General features: G+C 38.6%; 1 protein-coding gene across 1 annotated transcript in view; it reads left to right on the forward strand.

Annotated features, from left to right (window-relative positions):
• Positions 1-19630, forward strand: part of TMEM38B (transmembrane protein 38B) — a 34963-nt gene extending 15333 nt beyond the window's left edge. The window contains exons 3-6 of the mRNA XM_029911317.1: positions 5078-5262; positions 12768-12855; positions 14992-15109; positions 18478-19630. Of these exons, the coding sequence (XP_029767177.1) occupies positions 5078-5262; positions 12768-12855; positions 14992-15109; positions 18478-18687 (601 nt within the window). The 3' untranslated portion in view covers positions 18688-19630. The remainder of the gene's footprint in view (positions 1-5077; positions 5263-12767; positions 12856-14991; positions 15110-18477) is intronic.
• The last annotated feature ends 209 nt before the right edge of the window (positions 19631-19839 follow it).

The raw sequence follows: 19839 nt of genomic DNA on the forward strand, positions 1-19839 counted from the left end.
GTGTAAAAAAAAAAAAAAAAAAGCAAACATGATTCTGGGATGTATTAGCAGGAGTGTTGTAAGCAAGAAACAAGAAGTAATTCTTCAGCTCTACTCCGTGCTGATTAGGCCTCAGCTGGAGTATTGTGTCCAGTTCTGGGTGCCGCATTTCAGGAAAGATGTGGACAAATTGGAGAAAGTCCAGAGAAGAGCAACAAAAATGATTAAAGGTCTAGAAAACATGATCTATGAGGGAAGATTGAAAAAACTGGATTTGTTTAGTCTGGAGAAGAGAAGACTGAGAGGTGACATAAGTTTTCAAGTTCATAAAAGGTTGTTACAAGGAGTAGGGAGATAAATTGTTCTCCTTAATCTCTGAGGATAGGACAAGAAGCAATGGGCTTAAATTGAAACAAGGGTCAGGGTAGTTAAGCACTGAAATAGAATTGCCCAGGGAGGTTGTGGAATCTCCATCCTTGGAGATTTTTAAGAGCAGGTTAGACAGACACCTGTCAGGGATGGTCTAGATAATACTTAGTCCTGCCGTGGGTGCAGGGAACTGGATTAGACCTCTTGAGGTCCCTTCCAGTCCTACGATTCTATTTTATACTCTTGTTTTGTTAAATGAGATGAGTTTGTTCATTGACGTACTCAGGTGGAAGAGATGAAAGCTACTTTCTGAATGTAGTCTTGTAATAGTTGTTGGTTTAATTTGCTTTAAAATATATTTTCTGAACAAAACTTCAAACTCACAAATCCTTATTTAGAATTTACTTTTAGAAACCGGTTACAAGAAAGTTAACTATTTGATCTCTTTAAGGACACGGTCTCCTTGAAATCTAGTCAATTATAAAAGACTAAATAGTATCAGGTACTATGTGTCCCCTCAGTCCTCCTACTGGCTTTATAATTGCAGCCTGTTATAAAAGCACATTTTTATTTTAAAACATTTGTACTCTTGCTGAATGAGATGCGCAAAGGACAGATTCTTGTTTGGGTGCATCCAGGGCAAACAGTAAAATGGTATGCAAACTGGGAAAAAAGAGAAATATATATTCTGTAATCTTGAGTGTTACATGTAACTGGAATAGGTATACTGTTTTCACAAGTAACTTTTTTTAATGTTAGGTTTCAGAGTAGCAGCCGTGTTAGTCTGTATCTGCAAAAAGAACAGGAGTACTTTGGGCACCTTAGAGACTAACAAATTTATTTGAGCATAAGCTTTCGTGGGCTACAGCCCACTTCATCAGAGACATAGAATGGAACATATAGTAAGAAATATATATACATACAGAGCACATGAAAAGGTGGAAGTAGCCATACCAACTGTAAGAGGCTAATTAATTAAGATTATCAGCAGGAGAAAAATCATTTTTGTAGTGTTAATCAAGATGGCCCATTTTAGACAGTTGACAAGAAGGTGTGAGGATACTTAACATGGGTAAATAGATTCAATATGTGTAATGACCCAGCCACTGTCTCTATTCAAATCCAAGTTAATAGTTCCTAGTTTGCATATTAATTCAAGCTCAGCCGTTTCTCGTTGGAGTCTGTTTTGACAATGCACTAAAAGATGTGAAAGAGCAAAGCCGACAGAATATAAACCAAATGTACTGTTAAATCAGACTTAAGTGAAAGTGGTGTGTATTGCTCATGACCCAGTACAAACATTATGAAACCTTTAGAACTATTAGTTATGTAAAAAACCTGTCATTCTTGCTCACTACTAGAACTTTACATTGACTTATCATATGATTCCTATTTGGTCTTAAAGTAAAATAAAGCAGAATTCATACCCTAATATATAAACTGGTAATGTGTCACTTTGATGCTGAATTACCAGATAGAGAAAACAATAACATTTTAAAACATTATGTGGAATAGCAACATCTACTGGTAGCTGTTGGTAGTTGCATAAAATAATAGTTTTTGGAGGATAGTAGAAAATAACAAAAAATAGAGAACTGTGGTTGATTCTGCCATTGTTCAACAGAATGCTGTGGATGGTCTAGTTTTTCAGTAAACTATTTTATTCTGTTTTTGATATTGAAAAAACAAATACTATGCTTCATAATTACAGCACCAACACAAAACACCTAAAACTGGTAAAAATCCATTTGAATTTCCCCACAATTTATGGGCTTTTTAATAACTTCCATTAATAAGTTAATTATTAAGTAGGGTGAGTAGTACAAAAATATTAAGGCAAATTAATCCCTTGGAGTAGGGAGATGAGACTCATATACTGCAACACCTGCTTACACAAGAATTAATTTTGTCCAGTGTAGATATTGTCACTCTGCAGTAACATTTATATGAAGGAACCACTAGCATGGGAGAATGCTGTGAAAGTAAATGTTAGCAATTCAATATTCAGCCACAAATATTTTGCATATGTAGTTGTTTGTAATTATTACACCAATCACATTCAAATTGCATAGTGAAACAAAATATTAAAATGTTCCCTTGAGCTGGATGGAGGCAACCATGAATTTTATAAAATGGATTAAAAATATCTAGAACACTTGCAATAGGTAGTGCTTGACTTATTAATGAACAAATTCTTAAATATACACACATACATGCAGATCAAGTGTCACTGAATTATTAATTTGATTTTAAAAAGATAACCATTTTGTGAAACTGAAGACTAATCTGAGCAGAACTCCTTGTTTTTCAGTTGTTCACTAACCATTTAACATTCTTAACTTCAGTATTTCAGTTCAGTTGTGATTTTTATTTTGCATGACTGACCATAGTGGCATGCAGAGTTGCAGCCTCTTGCAGAACGCTTCAGGGTAAAAAAGCCTTAGCGCTGGATCGAACTCTTAGCTCAGTGGTTTGAGCGTTGGCCTGCTAAACCCAGGGTTGTGAGCTCAATCCTTGAGGGGGCCATGTAGGGATCTGGGGCAAAAATCTATCTGGGGATTGGTCCTGCTTTGAGCAGCGGGTTGGACTAGATGACCTCCTGAGGTCCCTTCTAACCCTGATATTCTATGATTCTTACCCCCAGTATGTGACTACAGTTTACCAATGGTCAGAGTTTATATGTTCACTATCCAGAGGTTTAATTGGCTATAATAAATAGCAGTTGCACAATACAATCTGCATCCACACTATCATGCCACTGATGCTTGGTCACTCTTTTTCTCATATACCATGGAACAATTAAGTTCAATAATTGCTTTCATATATGGGGGTGGGGGAGAGAACAGATCACTAGTCAGTGCAAAAGAAAAAAGTGGATGCGGATGTGCTCTTATTTGAACAGTAATCATGCAGTAATGCAACTTGTGACATCTGTTGCACATAAGAAATGGGTTATTGTGCAGATGAAGTCATACAAATTATTTTACTCAGTCCTTTCACTTCTCATTTTTAAAGGTTTAGATTATGCTAAGGTATCCTCAAGCCTATGTTGCTATTCACAGATATATTCAATGATTGCATACAGTCACAGTCATAATTATTGAATCCAGAACTTCAATTCTCTTGTTTGGGAGAGGGCATCTACCCTTGCACTGGAGGAAGGCATTGAAAACTATGGGGGGCAGATGCAAATTTTTGAATATGTGCCTCAACAGTTTCAACTTCCCCATCACTGGTTCCTCTCCTTCTCCCCTCTTGGGATTTCAAGGACATGGGTTTAATTCCTGCAAAGACCTAAATCTGCTCCTCTGCCAGCAAGTCCTGAGCACAGCTTTCCTGTGGCGTTTTGTCTTCAGAATAGTCACAGTCAATGGTACTAGAGAGTCACATAGGTCTCAAGAAATAGGAAGACATGCTAGATCTCAGGCTTTGCAAGGAGGGTGCTTTCTCCTTTCAGGGCCTAGCCAAGAGACTCGCTCCCCAGAAAAACTGAGTAGGGACAAAATAAAGCTCCACACACCAACTGCTTCTTGTCCTATTGTGCTGGAGCAGCTGTACTGATTTCCAAGGGGCTAGGGTTGGGCTAAGGGGCTGCAGTTCATATCCAGTATGTGATTTCCCATCTTGGGCAGCAATGAAACTGTAAAGACTGATTTAAGTATACAGTCCCCAACAATAGTGCACTCAGTTTAAGGCACTGGACCTATGACTGTGAGTCAAACCCAGTTAAATCAAAAAATGGTAGTATAATCTAAAAATGAAAAGGCTGTGAAAGTAAAATATGTAAGGTTTTTGTTACAATTTTGGTATTGTTATAAAAAGTAAATTGTTTGAACATATGAGTGTCCTTGAATTGTTAAAACATGAGACTACAAAGGACCATCCTGAAGTCCAGCCCGCTTGTGGTGGAAATGGCAAGTGGGGTAAAAGAGCCCATTTTGGATAAATTGGAGCTCGTGGCTGTAGAATTTTTACATGAATGAATCCTTACATTCGGAACACTGCATACCAGTGTTCTTCTTTAAAGAAAACTACAACAGTTTGCTTAGCCCCATATTCTGAAAGTTCAAAAAGCTGAAAGTCCTGCTCACTGTAAGAAGTGAAATGTATTTGAAAATAGCTTTAAATCACAACTGGCATTGACTTTAACAAGGGATGGCAGTCTTGCTAAAGTGTTATAATTTGGTATCACTGGCAGTATGAGAACCCCGTGTCAGAATAGAAGTGAATTCCCATTCTGCTCTACTACTACTTTAACAATCCAAAGAAGCTCAAATGTTTACACAAAGTTTACTTTTTTTAAACAATAAACCAACATTCAAGCTGGATAGCAACTTGAGAGAGGAATCTTGGTGATCTATAAGCTTAAAGAAATGTGTTCCATTCCAAGGATGGGTTCAATTTGTTCTATTGTACTTTAAGGAAGCCTTGATAAACAATTTATGATGTGTTTTGGGAATATATTTTGTGTAATGACCTTATATTTTAGGTGCTCAAATATCAGGTGATGGGTGCAGTGTAAATACCCAGAAAGAGATTTAATTAGGTAAATTCTAAAAAGGGACTATTCTAATTTTCAATTTGGAGCTAAAGCACTAGAGGATATATGGCGTATAGGGATAATATTAAAGAACTCTTAGTGATACTCCAAAATTTATTTTTAAAAGATGCTTTAGGAGAGTAACTTTGTTGCCAAGAGATTAAGTAGAAATTTTCTTCTAAATTTCAGGTATCTTGTATTTTTTTGTCCACATGACATAGTCTATCGATGCTTTTCCTTTCTGCCTCTTCGACTGATGATTGCAGGGATGAAAGAAGTGACTAGGACTTGGAAAATAACAGCTGGAGTTGCACATGCAAACAGCCACTACAAAAATGCCTGGCTTATCATGGTGGCTGTTGGCTGGGCCAGAGGTAATGTGTAAAATCTCTTGTTTTGTTGAACTGTGAAGTTTTAAAGTGGTATTTAAATTGTGAACCATGTGGTCTTAGCAATAACACCATGATCTACCATGTGGGAATGGTACCCTTAAATTCAAACTGTTGTCCCTCATGGAGGGAAAGCCTGTGTGTCTGTGCAGCAATTTCTCTGGTCAGATGAGGGATGGCATTGACTGGCTTTGGAGGGAACCATGCCTAGCCCTTAGGAGGAAAGATGCCTGTCCTCATTTTAAGGATCTTCAGGATTTGGTGGCTGATGGCAAAAGGAATCAACAAGGCTATATATAACTTGATCATTATAATCATAAACCTTTCAATGTAACTGTTCTTACAGAAGTTACACTTCTATATAGCAGGACTGTTACTTTTCTAATTTTTTTGTATGTCCCAATACTTTAATCAGATTGAACACACTAGAGGCATTTTATCTCATCTAATCGAGTTGTCTCCTAAATTAAATAACTACCACATAGTATATCTAGAAATGTATTGTACACTTCAGAGCAGCAGTGTTTGCTTTACTCTTGTACTTTATATCTCACTACAGTAGAGAGACCACTGGCTCAACTCTGGCTTTATTCTTTTAGCTCTGCATTGTAGTTTATTTCCACTCTGCTTGGGAGCCCACAGACACGTTAACAAAAGTAATTCTAACTTGTGTTGGATTTGTTATAGTGTTTACTGAATAGATAGAGTGCCACATTCTTCTTATGCCTTATTTCCTCTACATGCACGCGCACACATACTTCTCGTAATCTTTGATTATTTTCCCTATAATGGAAATCTTCTAGATTTTGTATTGGGATGTGTGCACGCATGCTTGCTCTCTCCCCCATATTTGTATGCCTATATATAAATTGCCATCTATGATCCTGGAAGAAAATGGATTTTCATAAGAATGGCCATAATGGGTCAGACCAGTGGTCCTTCTAGCCCAATGTCCTGTCTTCTGACAGTGTCCAATGCCAGATGCTTCAGAGGCAATGAACAGGGCAATTTAGTGACTGCTCCATCCCTTATTATCCACTCCCAGCATCTGGCAGCTAGAGGCTTAAAACACTCAGAGCATGGGGTTTCATCCTTGACCATTTTGGCTAATATCCATAGATGGACCTATCCTCAGTGAACTTACCTAATTCTTTTTTGAACCCAGTTACAGTTTTGGCCTTCACAATATCCCCTGGCAACAAGTTCCAAAGCTTGACTGTGCGTTGTGTGAAGTAGAACTTCCTTTTGTTTGTTTTTAAACCTGCTGCCTATTAATTTCATTGGGTGACCCCTGGTTCTTGTGTTATGTGAAGGGGTAAATAACACTTCCTTATTCACTTTCTCTACACCGGTCACGATTTTATAGACCTCTATCATATCCCCCCGCCTTAGTCATCTCTTTTCCATGCTGAAAAGTCTTATTAATCTCTCCTTATATGGAAGTTGTTCCATACCCTTAATTTTTGTTGCCCTTCTCTGTACCTATTCCAATTCTGATATATCTTTTTTTGAGGTGGGGTGACCAGAACTGCACACAGTATTCAAGGTTTAGCATACCATGGATTTATATAGTGTCATTATGATATTTTCTGTCATCTTATGTATCCCTTTCTTAATGGTTCCTAACATTCCATGAGCTTTTTTGAGTGCCGCTGCACATTGAGCAGATGTTTTCAAAGAACTATCTACAAAGACTCCAGGATCTCTTTCTTAGTGCTAACAACTAATTTAGACCCTATCATTTTGTATGTATAGTTGGGATTATGTTTTCCATCACGCATTACTTTGCATTTATCAACATTGAATTTCATCTGCCATTTTGTTGCCCAGTCACCCAGTTTTGTGAGAACCTTTTGTAACTATTTGCAGTCTGTTTTGGACTTACAAAATTACTCAAGGTAGTTAGCATCTGCAAATTTTGCCACCTCCCTGTTTACGCCTTTTTTCCAGATAATTTGTGAATACGTTGAATAGCACTGGGCCCAGTACAGACCCTTGGGGGATCCCACTATTTACCTCTCTCCATTCTGAAAACTAGCCATTTATTCCTTTCCTTTGTTTCCTGTCTTTTAACCAGTTACTAATCCATGACAGGACCGTCCCTCTTATCCCATGACTGCTTACTTTGCTTAAGAGTCTTTGGTGAGGGGCCTTGTCAAAGACTTTCTGAAAGTCCAATGACCCCTTCAAAACTTCTAATAGAGTAGTGTGAGGCATGATTTCCCTTTACAAAAGCCATGTTGACTCTTCCCTAACAAATTGTGTTCATCTATGTGTCTGGTAATTCTGCTCTTTACTATAGTTTCAAGCAGTTTGCCTGGTACTGAAGTTAGGCTTACTAGCTTGTAATTGCCAGGATTACTTCTGGAACCTTTTTTTAAAAATTGGCGTCACATTAGCTATCCTCCAGCCATCTGGTACGGAAGCTGTTTTAAGTGATAGCTTATGTACCACAGTTAGTAGCTCTGCAATTTCACATTTGAGTTCCTTCAGAACTATTGAGTAAATACCATCTGGTCCTGGTGACTTATTAGTGTTTAATTTTCAGTTTGGTCCAAAACCACCTCTATAGATACCTCAGTCTGGGACAGTTCCTCAGATCGGTCACCTACAAAGAAAAGCTTGAGTGTGGGAATCTCCCACACATCCTCTGCAGTGAAGACCGATGCAAAGAATTCATGTAGCTTCTCTGTAATGGTCTTGTCATCCTTTAGCTCCTCGATCATCCAATGGCTTCACTGATTGATTGTTTGGCAGTCTTCTTGCTTCTGATGTTCTTACAAAAACTAACAGCAAAAAATATTTTATCTTTTGCTAGTAGCTCTTCAAAATTTTTTTTGGCCTGCCTAATTATACTTCCACACTTGATTTGCTAGACTTTATGCTCATTTCTATTTTCCTCAGTAGGATTTGACTTCCAGTTTTTAAAGGATGTCTTTTTGCCTCTAATCTCTTTTACTCTGTTTAGCCATAATGGAACTTTTTTGGTCACCTTACTATATTTTTTAATTAGGGGTTTCCATGCAGCTTGCAGGCATTTTGCTCTTGCGAATGTACCTTTTAATTTCTGTGTAACTAGCTTCCTCATTTTTGTGTAGTTCCTCTTTCCCTTGAAGTTAAATACTACTGTAGTGGGCTTGTCTACACTCAGGGTGGATTTGATTTAAATCACTAGTCAGGAAGACTTGATTTAATCATGGAATTCTACATAAAAGTACATTCTTGTTGGTTGTTATAACCTTAATACATATTCTTCACAATTCGGAGATAGATGTAGGTTTCATTTTTAGAAGGTACACACTCTACATTTTTTAAGTGATTTATTTTGAAAACTTTTCAGATTAGTTTTACAGCTATATTAGAAAATGAATGATTGGCTATTTCCTTTATTAAAGGTAATTGAAGCAGATATTTGAGAGGTCATTGGGAGGTGAACTATCTCCAATTCAACAGGCTGATCATTAATATTTAGAGGATTTTCTTGCTATGCTGTATTAGGAGGAGAACATCACCAGACAGACATTTCAATTGTTTTATTTAACTAAATAACATTATTTAACTAAATAACATAACATTATTATGTATTCTGGATTTTAAAAAAAACAAAAACAAAAATTAAATAGACTGTCAGCCAGGTCAACATGAGAAACTTAAAATATTGGCTTCTGCAGCTAACTCAGTCGTCTTCACCTTCATTTTCCTGTTTGTTCATAATCTGGAAAAGAAAAACAAGCTTTCCTGCCTTTTCAGGTCCCAAACGATTTCTCAATTTGGAATGAATTAGTCCAAAGGAAAATATTCTTTCTACACCGGCAGAAGTAGCTACTGCTGTTAAATGTGAGATTATCACTTCATCAGTCTCTGAATCCAAGTGCTTAAGTGACTTCCACCAGTGAACTGGTGGGACTTTCTTTAAAATATCATCAGCAAACATATATTTCTTGAATGGTTCACCCTTAGCTCTGAAGTTAATTATAGTTGGCATTATGGAGGGATGATTGCTGGATGTCCATGTCATAGCCGCCAACTCTTCTTCAGCAGTTAAGGTTTGACCCTGGTCCCGAGCACTGAGAATATTTGCAAGAAAATGAGCTGGAGATAGTGCTTGTCCCATTCATTTTTTTTAATGCTTGTAATTTAACTCTGTCATTGCATATATCTCTTTTTAAGATCTCAGTCAGTTCCTTCCAAATTTCAACAGCGTCAGCAATAAAACAGCTATTTCCCTGCATTTTGTTCAAGGCTACAGAAATAGGCTTCAGGGTACTCAGCATGTGTTCAACATTTCTCTGAAGCCCAATGTTGAGAACTTTGGCTGTGACAGTGCCATCTACTTTTTCACCATTTTGTTCACAAACTGTCATCAGATTAGGCCAGTTCTTGATATAGTGCCCAAAACAGTCCACTACTGAGTTCCATGGCACGTCTTGTGGGAGAGTTAGCTTGGTTCCTCCCACTTTTTTCAGAGCAGTTGCTGCAAAGTGTTTGTTACGGAAGTATTTTGCAATTTCAACAGCATTAGCCTTTATTTCTGGAACACTGAAGTCTTTGGCTAGGAGGTGCATCAAATGAGCACTGCGACCATATGTTGTTAGCTTGGGGCTCTCTTCTAAATAATTTCTTCTCCTCTTGGATACGTTTGCAGCATTGTCTGTGACCAAGCTGCATACTAGACATTTACAGTGTGTTATAGCTTTTACTGCTACTTCTTATAAGTATTCTGCTGTGTGCGCATTTCCTGATGTATCAATTGTTTCTGTAAGGAAGATCTTACCTTCTTTTGTTGTCACACAAGCACATACAACAGGACCATTGTGGACATTGCTCCACCCATCAAGACTCAGGTTAACAATTTTACGCTCTAGACCTTTTGCACACTGCTCAATTTCTCTTTCATACACTTTATCCAGCAATTTGCCTGTGACATCTGCTCTGTTGGGTGGACTGTATCCTGGTCTTAATGACTGAACCATGTTAATGAAGTGTGGGTTCTCAGTCCTACAGAAAGGAGAGTTTGTTGCATAAACAAACCAGGCAATTTTTTCATCTTTTTGTAATCTGCTGGTTCTTATCACAAACTTATCTACGGTTGTTTCTGGATGATGATTTTTTTTTTTTCTTTTTGCTACAGGTGATATACTGTGGCTATGTGACATACATGATGTGACTGAAACACTATCATTGGCAGATAACTCTGAAACTCTAGAAAATGATGGTGATCTTGAAGGTGGATAGTCTTCAGAGTCCTGTATGTTGAGGATGGATTGTCCTAAACAAAATAAGTCAATGCAGTTATTTAATTATTATTACCATACTGCTCATTTAGTATTACTCATTGCATTCACTGGCAGTACTACTTTAAAGGAAGATATGCCTATTTCAGCTATTTATTTTTTATCACAACTGCATCTAAAATGATAGTACCCTAGAGTAACTACTATGTTTTTTGCTCAAACATGAGAATTCAAGAATAGTCCAGAAGGAAGACAGGCAGTCCTTAAGAAGGAAGTATGGAAAAAAAAAAAAAAAAAAAGTTTACCAGCCTAAGGATCGTGCATGTTCAGACATGTTCCTTTCATCATCTTCGACCCAGCTTCCTCCTGAGAAGGAACACTTCTCACGATGTTGTTTCATTCCGGCAACCAGGCCTTGCATTTCTTTGTTGCACTGTTTGCATTTTGTACGCATGCCTGTCTTACCCACAGGTAGAGGAACTTCATTAAAATATTCCCAAACTGGGTCTCTTATGGCCTGCTGCCGTTATAGGTTTTCCCTTCTAGTGAGAGAATGGTATAGTAGATCTCAAATCAATGAAGGCTACACTCAGAAAGATCTCAAGACTTCTGGAATACAGTAACTCCCCATTTAATGTCCTCTCGCTTAAAGTTGTTTCGATCTTGCGTCCCTGCTCAATTACAGAACATGCTCCATTTAAAGTTGTGCAATGCTTCGCTATAACATCGTTTGGCTGCCTGCTTTGTCCACAGCTGGCAGTCCCCCATCAGCTCCCCTTTGCCCCTCCCACCCACCGGCAGACCCCGCGGATCAGCGCCTGCCTCCTGCCCGTGGCAATCAGCTGGCTTGCGGTGTTCAGGAGGGGGGGGGGGAGGAGCGAGGACTCAGCGCGTAGGCTCCCTCTCCCTCCTCTGCCTCCTGAACACGCAAACCAGCTGATTGCTGTGGGCAGGGGATTAGGGGGGAGGGGGAGGAGTGAGGACACAGCGTGCAGAGTAAAGGGGGAGGGGGGAAGAAGAGGCGGGTTAAGGGTGGGGGCTTGGGGGAAGGGGTGGCGTGGGCAGGCCCCCCCCGCCCCTGGTGCTTGCAGAGTAGGGGAAGCTGCCGCTGCTGCGCAACGTGCTTCTCCTAGCCTACAACACCTTCAGCCTCCTTGCCTGCCTTATTGTCTGCAGTGCCAGTGGGCTGTGCCTGTGTGGGGCACCTCCCAACCACAGTACTGTACTGTATGGCAAAAAAAAATTTCCCTGGAACCTGACCCCCCATTTACATCCATTCTTATGGGGAAATTGGATTCGCTTAATATGGTTTTACTTAAAGTTGCATTTTTCAGGAACATAACTACAACTTTAAGTGAGGAGTTACTGTATGCTGCTCAAACAGTTTCACTTTTGTTTCTACTGCCTGTCCCTCCCTTCTCACATTTATCTCCAGACTTCTTCTCCTTGTCCAGATCTATTCCGCCCCCAACAATCTTCTATTCATTGAACTTTTTGAAACTTTTCACTTTTAGAGAGAGGTAAGGAATTGACTCTGTGTACACAAATTTGCAGAGGGACAATAGGGTTGAGGTCTGTTATTTCTCACCTCTGTATATTTATTTATTTATTTATTTTTAAAAAAAAACATTTTTGCTGTTAACAAGCATGTTATCTCTGGAGACAAATCCACAGTTTGAGAACTGCAAAACTAAGCATCTCTGATGGTATATTCTAGTCTGAGCACTGAGTCCCGTTGGGTAGATAGAAAGATTAGCCTAAATAATCTATACAGAAGCCCCTGGAACCCCATAAGATTGGGTCCCTAATCCATGAACTATTGGAACTCATTTACAAAACTTTTCTTAAACATTACATGAATACTGTCTCATATTATAGAATTAGAATTTATAATCCCTATTCCATGATGAGATATCTTTGAGCTATAATGTATCTTAATTAAAACTATCTTTTAGATAGGTTTTTCCTCAACAAGCATTTTATCAAAAAAATCATATATATATAATTTTTAAATAGTTTTTTATCCACCTTGTCTACACTACACAGCTTTTAGCGACATGGCTGTGTCTCTCCTGCCAACAACGCACTGTTCACACTGACACTTGTCTCAGCAAAACTTTTGTCTTTTGGGGGAGGGACGGGTGTTTAACGCCTCTGAAAGACAAAAGTTTTGTCATTCAATTGCCAGTGTAGACATGGCCTTAGTCACTAAGAGACCATACCACTGAGACATGTTATAATTTATTGGATTTTCAGGAGCTGGTGGTGGCTTAATCTCTAACTTTGAGCAGTTGGTGAGAGGTGTTTGGAAACCTGAAAGCAATGAACTTCTGAAGATGTCCTAGTAAGTTTGTGTAAACCATAGTACAACTGGAATCATTGTAATAACTTTGTTCTCTTTGGCTCTTGCATTCAAAGACCTACATGAGTAATTTTCTTGGTGCAGCATTTAAAAACAGGTGCTAGTAGACTGCTTATAAATTCAAAGTAAGTGGGTCCAAATCTTTACTATGTGTTGGCTGGCCTGACCTATGTGCAATGAGTTGTTAGTCTCAAATGATTTCCTCATGAATAATTGTCTCCACTACAAAATTACCACAGAATTGGAACTAACTGGTAAACATGTTGGCTACTTGTGCAGAGAGGACAATCATTTGAATGGGCAAGAAAAATTAACCTCCTCTTCCAGACCTGTGGTTCATCCAACTCAGAAATGAAGCACATTGTGGCAGGGTAATGTGAGTGTCACTTACAGTCCAGCATGTGCTGGTACGTATTCTGAAGGTAGTTGGATGACTTTAGGACTGCCAGTCTAGTGGATATATTCCACCAACGCTAAATACCTTATTTAAAAAAAAAACAAAAATAACAAACAAAAAACCCAGTTGCACTCTTCTGAACACACTTTCAAGCCATCTGTTAAATATATAGCATTAAAACACGTCAACACATGCCTCTGGTGCATTGCAAGATAGAAGACGCTACTTGAGTTTCAGCTTTCAGTTTTGTCTCGCAGAAGCTAAATTGGGAGTGTTACATAGCACCCAGTTTAGCTTCTGCAAAAGAGAGAGAATTGGAACTGGCTGGCAGGCCACAAAATACTGCTGTAAAGGGAGACAAGCTCATAGGGGATTTAAAAGGTCCACTTTGCCCTCCCATGTGACTTCCCAGCTGGTTTCTGTGGAAATGATTATTTCAAAAACAGGGTTATGACTTTTGAGGAGAGAAACATTTAGGGATGCTGTTTTCATGTAACTGTCCTGGGTAATAAAGAATGACAGAAGAGAAATACAAAAATTATGAGCAGCACTATTTCCAAAAGGAAGGATTGTGAGGCTTATGGTGTCAGCTGCACCTGAATACTTCAAACTTAGTGAAATAAGTAATTTATGCTAGTTTAAAACACTGCAGTCACTTTCTTCTTTAAAAAATGCTAGCTGAAGGAAGAATGAGTTTTAAATGTTAAAAATTGTGGTATTTCATCTAGTCTTATGAAGGATAAAAGCTGAGATTGCAATATGCCAGAACAAAGGTGTTGGACACAGATCACTGTCCTCACATCCTGAAATTATTTTGGTTAAAAATTCCCTTGACAATTTTTTTTTCTCAAATGTTCTCCTTTGGTTGTAAAGCTAAATGCATGAATCTAATTAAAGGTGTGATAAGAAATGAAACTTGATGAATCCCAAATCATAAGAATATAAATATACAAGTAGAGTTATACTACTGGCTTCCTGATCGGGGAAAGATACTGAGTGCACAAAGTTGAGGGTGAACAGAGGGAACTAAGTCTAATAAACAGTAACCATGGATGATTCCAGCCTCCTATCAAGTGGTCAAATGTCGCAGCGGTCTAAGATTTAGACAAGCAGTTTCTTGACACCTTAAATGCTTGGTTCTTAGAACAGCTTGTTCTAGAGCACACAATGAGGAGAGCTTATTCTTAACTCCGTCCCAAGTAACACGTAGGAGTTGACTGAAGTGATAGGTTAAGTTGAACCACTAAGTAATAGTAGCTACAGTAAAATTAAGCTGAAAATCCCCCGGGGGAAGAAAGTACCACAAAATGATTAGAGGCATGGAAAAACTTCCATAAGGAGACTGGGTGCAAATATTGGCAGAGTTTAGTTTAGAGGTGACTAATAAAGGGATATATCAGATATATAAATTAAATAATGGTATGGGGAAGGCAAATTGGGTGGAGTTCTTTAAATTCAGGAACAAAGATCTAAGAAATTGAAAGCGTGCAAACTAAAAACTGGTAGAAGTATTTTTTAACAAAACATGTAATTAGCCTGTGAAACATGTTGCCGTATTGTTACCACAAGCTTTTTATCATTTACTTTCAGCCGAGCAAATATTATAGTTATATTTTTGTATGCTAAAGTATGCTATTACTTTCCAGATCATAATTTCTATCAGCATAGGAGGGGGAGGAGAGAAAATTCACACACTTGTCTTTACTTTGTTTGGTTTCCAGCCCTGTAAAAGTGGCTCTGGTAGGTGCAGTACTCTTCACATTGCAACATGCCCAGAACCTACCGATAGCAAGACACAACCTTATGTTCTTTTATACCACCTTTCTAGTGGTCACAAAGGTAAGAATTTGGAAATGTATAATTATTTAAACATATGCAATACAGCAATATTTCTCACTGTACTTTCTAAAGCAAGATGCATGTTGTTGAATATTTCTCTTTATACCCCCCACCAGAGTACTAATTTCACTTTCTGGAGAGATCTGGTCAAACTCAATTGGTGAAAATGGCATAGCTTAATTGAAGTCAGTGGAGCTACCCCAATACCAGTGGAAGATCTGACCCCCATGAGCCTTAAGTAACTCTTCCATATGTGAAGCAGACCGACGGGAAACTCTGCATCATGACCTTTGCTAAGTTGTATTAAAAGAATATTTCAGAAATTTGGCACAGGGAGTTGATATTTCAAGTTACTAAATTATTTGAGAGAGAGACAATTAAGAGACAACAGGTTGTCTTGCCAACCTGTTAATACATGTGGAGCAAAAATGAACTGCAGCCAAAGGCCAAGTGTTTCTAGTCACCGAATACGTTTATAAGTGACTAGAACATGCTCTGTTTGTCTTCATGCTGTTTTTTAAAAGTTTGTGGTTTTGGACACATCTTTCAACTATATAGAAAATAATGGTGAAGGAGAAGAGAAAAATGTGAAAAGTGTTTACTATCACTTTGTTTATAAAAAGTGTGGATATGTATATCCATACACATGCATGTGTACACATGCGAGATATATGCACATTATTGTTCCCTTTAATCTTCTTATGATTGAACTCTAAACTATCCCATTCTGCATTTATCTCCTTCCGGAAAGCTGGGCTATATTCAGGACTGTGTTAACCCTAAAAAAGGCAAAGTTGGAATCTCAGTATCCTCTGATCTGTAACAATCTTGAAGGTTGCCACTCTGTTCTTGAGGAGATGTTAAAAAATGGGTGAACTATGGAGGAGGGTTTAAAAAGAACTGCCTGCCTTCCCCAGGGCATCCCTAGAAACATTGTTTCTAAAATCTGACTGAGATATTGGGTCTCCTGGGTGCTACAGCAATGCAAGGAATCCTTATCATTACTGCCCTAGACTTACCTTTTCTTAAAACATCTAAACATCAGAGACACTCAGGATACCAGGGATGTGGTGTTAGGAGATAGGTGTGGGGGAGGAGGGTCTGCAGCCTCAGACTCCCTGTGCTGCTGAAGCCCGTAGTACAGTGGCACACAACTTTGTGGCACCAGTTCTGCACTGGTGACTTGTTAGGACCTTGAAGTCAGCTAGTAACTGTCATGCACTGCTAGATTGACACAGTTCATGCAAGTCTGACACAGACTTATGAAGTAGTGTCTTGCTTTCCAGACACTTCTGAAACCTCTCTCAGAATCAGGGTATTACTCTAGTCTTTAGTGTTGGGTTATAAATACCATATTGGATCTATTAAGCAGGTCCTTTTCCCCTTAGTCCTGGAGGAAGTTCTCCCAATAAGTTTGTTTTAACATGGGAGTTTTTTTAAGGATACTTGCTACCTAAATCAGTGATGTCCAACCTTTACTGCTTGGGGACAATTGAAGGTCAAGGGGCCACAAACAACACTCTGGGGCAGATTCTTTCTTTCCTCCCATCTTTACGATCCGCTCAAGTAGTGCAAAGGGAGTGGAATTCAGCCACAGGCCCCCTCTGGGGATTTACCCCAGTGCCTGGAGTCTTCAGTGGTGTAGAACCAGCGTAGCCTCACTCCCCACAGCCTCTGGCACGGTGGCAGTGTTGGGAGCAGGAAGGGGAGGAATGGCTGAACCTTAGGATGAAAACTACAACCAGGAACTAATATTCGTGCTGGAACAAATATGTATGAAGAGTTTGTATTAGCATTTAAAAATCGTATTAGTTAAGATGGTAATTATTTGCCAATTAGCACAAAACATGACTAAGAATTCAAGTCTAGACAAGGCCCTAGAGTATTTTACAGTAACTTTATTGCTTTGTTTTATACGTCACTTTTTTAAAGATACTTTATTTCAGTGGTCAAGATAAATTTGATAAATCTACAGAGAGCTTCTGTTTCATCTTTCTCATTGGCTTACTCTTCATGCATTTATTAAGCTTACTTTATTTTCTGTGTACACACTTAGGTTTATTTGTTGTATTTCAGTCTAAGTTGAAATAAAATCATAGGACTGGAAGGGACCTCGAGATATCATCTAGTCCAGTCTCCTGCACTCATGACAGGACTAAGTATTATCTAGATTAGGGGTGGGCAAATTTTTTGGCCTGAGGGCCATGAATGTAGGGCTGGGGCAGGGGGTTGGGATGTGGGAGGGGGTGCGGTGTGCAGGAAGGGGCTCAGGGCAAGGGGGTTGGGGTGCAGGAGGGGGCTCAGAGCAGGGGGTTGGGGTGCAGTGGGGGTTCAGGGCAGGGGGTTGGGTGTAGGAGGAGTGTGGCAGGGAATTGGGGTGCAGGAGAGGTGCAGGGTGCGGCAGGGGGCTCAGGGCAGGGGGTTGGGGTGCAGGAGCAGTGCAGGGTGCAGCAGGGGACTCAGGGCAGGGGGTTGGGGTGCAGGAGTGGGCTCCAACCTAAACTGCCTTGCTGCAATTTAAGCCCATTGCTTCTTGTCCTATCCTCAAAGGTTAAGGAGAACAATTTATCTCCCTCCTCCTTGTAACAACGTTTGATGTATTTGAAAACTGTTATGTCCCCTCTCAGTCTTCTCTTCTCTAGACTAAACAAACCCAATTTTTTCAATCTTCTCTCGTAGGTCATGTTTTGTAGACCTGTAATAACTTAAGTTGTTCTTCTCTGGACTTTCTCCAGTTTGTCCACATCTTTTCTGAAATAAGGTGCCCAGAACTGGACACAATACTCCACTGCGCTGATTAGGCCTCAACTGTAGAGCGGAAGAATTACTTCTCCTGTCTTGCTTACAACACTCCTGCTAATACATCCCAGAATGATGTTTGCTTTTTTTGCAACAGTGTTACACTTTAGGATTGTTTACTTCTATTTTTAGTTGAAATGCAGTTATTTTGGACAAAGATTTGCACCAGAGGCTAGAAATGCCCTAGATTTATAACATGTAAAATACAACACTGTCTTCAAATTAGGGATATATGGAATTCAGAGTGCTGAAAGCTTAGAGATGGTCTACATAAACTTGCACCAAAATAACTAAATAAGTTTCATTTATATCTTTTATTTCAGTGCAGGTCTGTGTGATTTAGCAGATGAGAGTTTAATGTAAAATTGAAATAGGATGCTTCTGTTAGAGGAGTGTCCACATGCAGACTTGTGCTGAAATAACAAGTGTGAATTAAAACTGGTTTAGGTATTTCAGTGCGTGCTTTTTGTATGCAGACCAGCCCATATGTGCTGATTCTTCTTCTTAAACCGTCTTTTTATTTGGAGAGCTAAGGCTTTCTAACTTAAATTTGACCACTTTCTTTATAGGTAACCATGATGTTGACACAATCTGCAGTTTCTCCATTTGCTCCTTTCGAGTCTGTACTGGGCCGTATGCTCTTTGGTTGGCAACAAACTCCATCTAAAGTAAAGGCTGAGGCCAGAGTATCTTCCAACGGAACCTCTTCAGTCTGTGACCGTTCTGCTGGAGAGGCCAGTGAAAGCATTAAGAAAAGACAGGCAAAGAAAACAGAATAAGTGGCCAAAAAAAGATCTTGTTACATGTGGCCGTAACACTTTAAAACATTTCTATTTCAAATGATGGGAAAAAGAAAATAGTATGTAAGGAAATACATGTGACAGACTGGCAGCAGTGATGAGTTTTGTGTACTACTGTAATGTAGTTAGCCTTTAAAGTATATTTTGTAAATTGTAATTCAAATGCTGGGAATGTGTATCATGTTAGACGTTTCTAACTTACATGGTACTAAAAAAGAGATTTTATAGTGATGATGATTTTATTAAGTGAGAGATTTATTGTGATTTTGTTTTTATATTTATGAAAAACTAACTTTTAAATGTAAAAAACAAACAAACCCTGAAGTTAGTAACAAAATGAGACAATCAGATTTGACTATTTTTCCTTTTTCTTTATCATTTATTTTTGCTTATATTTTCTGTTTTGATTCTTGTTTTTCAGCTGAATAAAGTGGATAGTTATACACAGTAGCATATTCCAAGGTATGAAAGGCTCTTGTAGTCTTGTTCAATTGAGCAATGGAGTTAGAGTAAAATTTTTACCAAACGTTCACATTATGTGAATAAAAAATTAACACTGTAAATAGTTTGCACGGCAAAAACTGGAAATGTGCCAAAAACAAGGCCTTTGTTCTCTAGAAAAATATCTGAATTACTACTATAATTCATGTTGCACTGATCTTGATTCTGCTTAGTCACAAACTAGAGAATATTTTTCATTTTCTACTTTCCAGAATAAGAGTAAATTCTCTTGCACTTTTAAAAAAAAAAAGATTATAGTTAGCAAATAGAAAATTTTCAGTACTAACATTTATCCAGCTAACCCACTTTGATACTGTCAATTGAAAACTTTTGATTTATATGTTTGCTGTTCTGTAGACAGTAAATCAGACAGTAACATAATATTACTGTTATTAAATTGCTAATGTTCATTTGTATTGAAGCACATGACTTTTAGTATTTCTTCCATTTTCATTTCGCTGTGACTGGATGTGTTCTAGCATGGCATCTTATCCCAAATATCTAACATCTTCTCCTGCTTTCTAAAGTAGACCGTCATTGTGAAAGGAACTCAGAGAATTACATGTTGCAAGTAATACCCATTTTCCCAACCCAAAATGTTTATCACCTTAACTTTCTCCCTGATTGTAG

Source organism: Terrapene carolina, unplaced genomic scaffold, assembly GCF_002925995.2.
Source record: "Terrapene carolina triunguis isolate 2854851 unplaced genomic scaffold, T_m_triunguis-2.0 Scaffold94, whole genome shotgun sequence".
NCBI classification, from domain to species: Eukaryota; Metazoa; Chordata; order Testudines; family Emydidae; genus Terrapene; species Terrapene triunguis.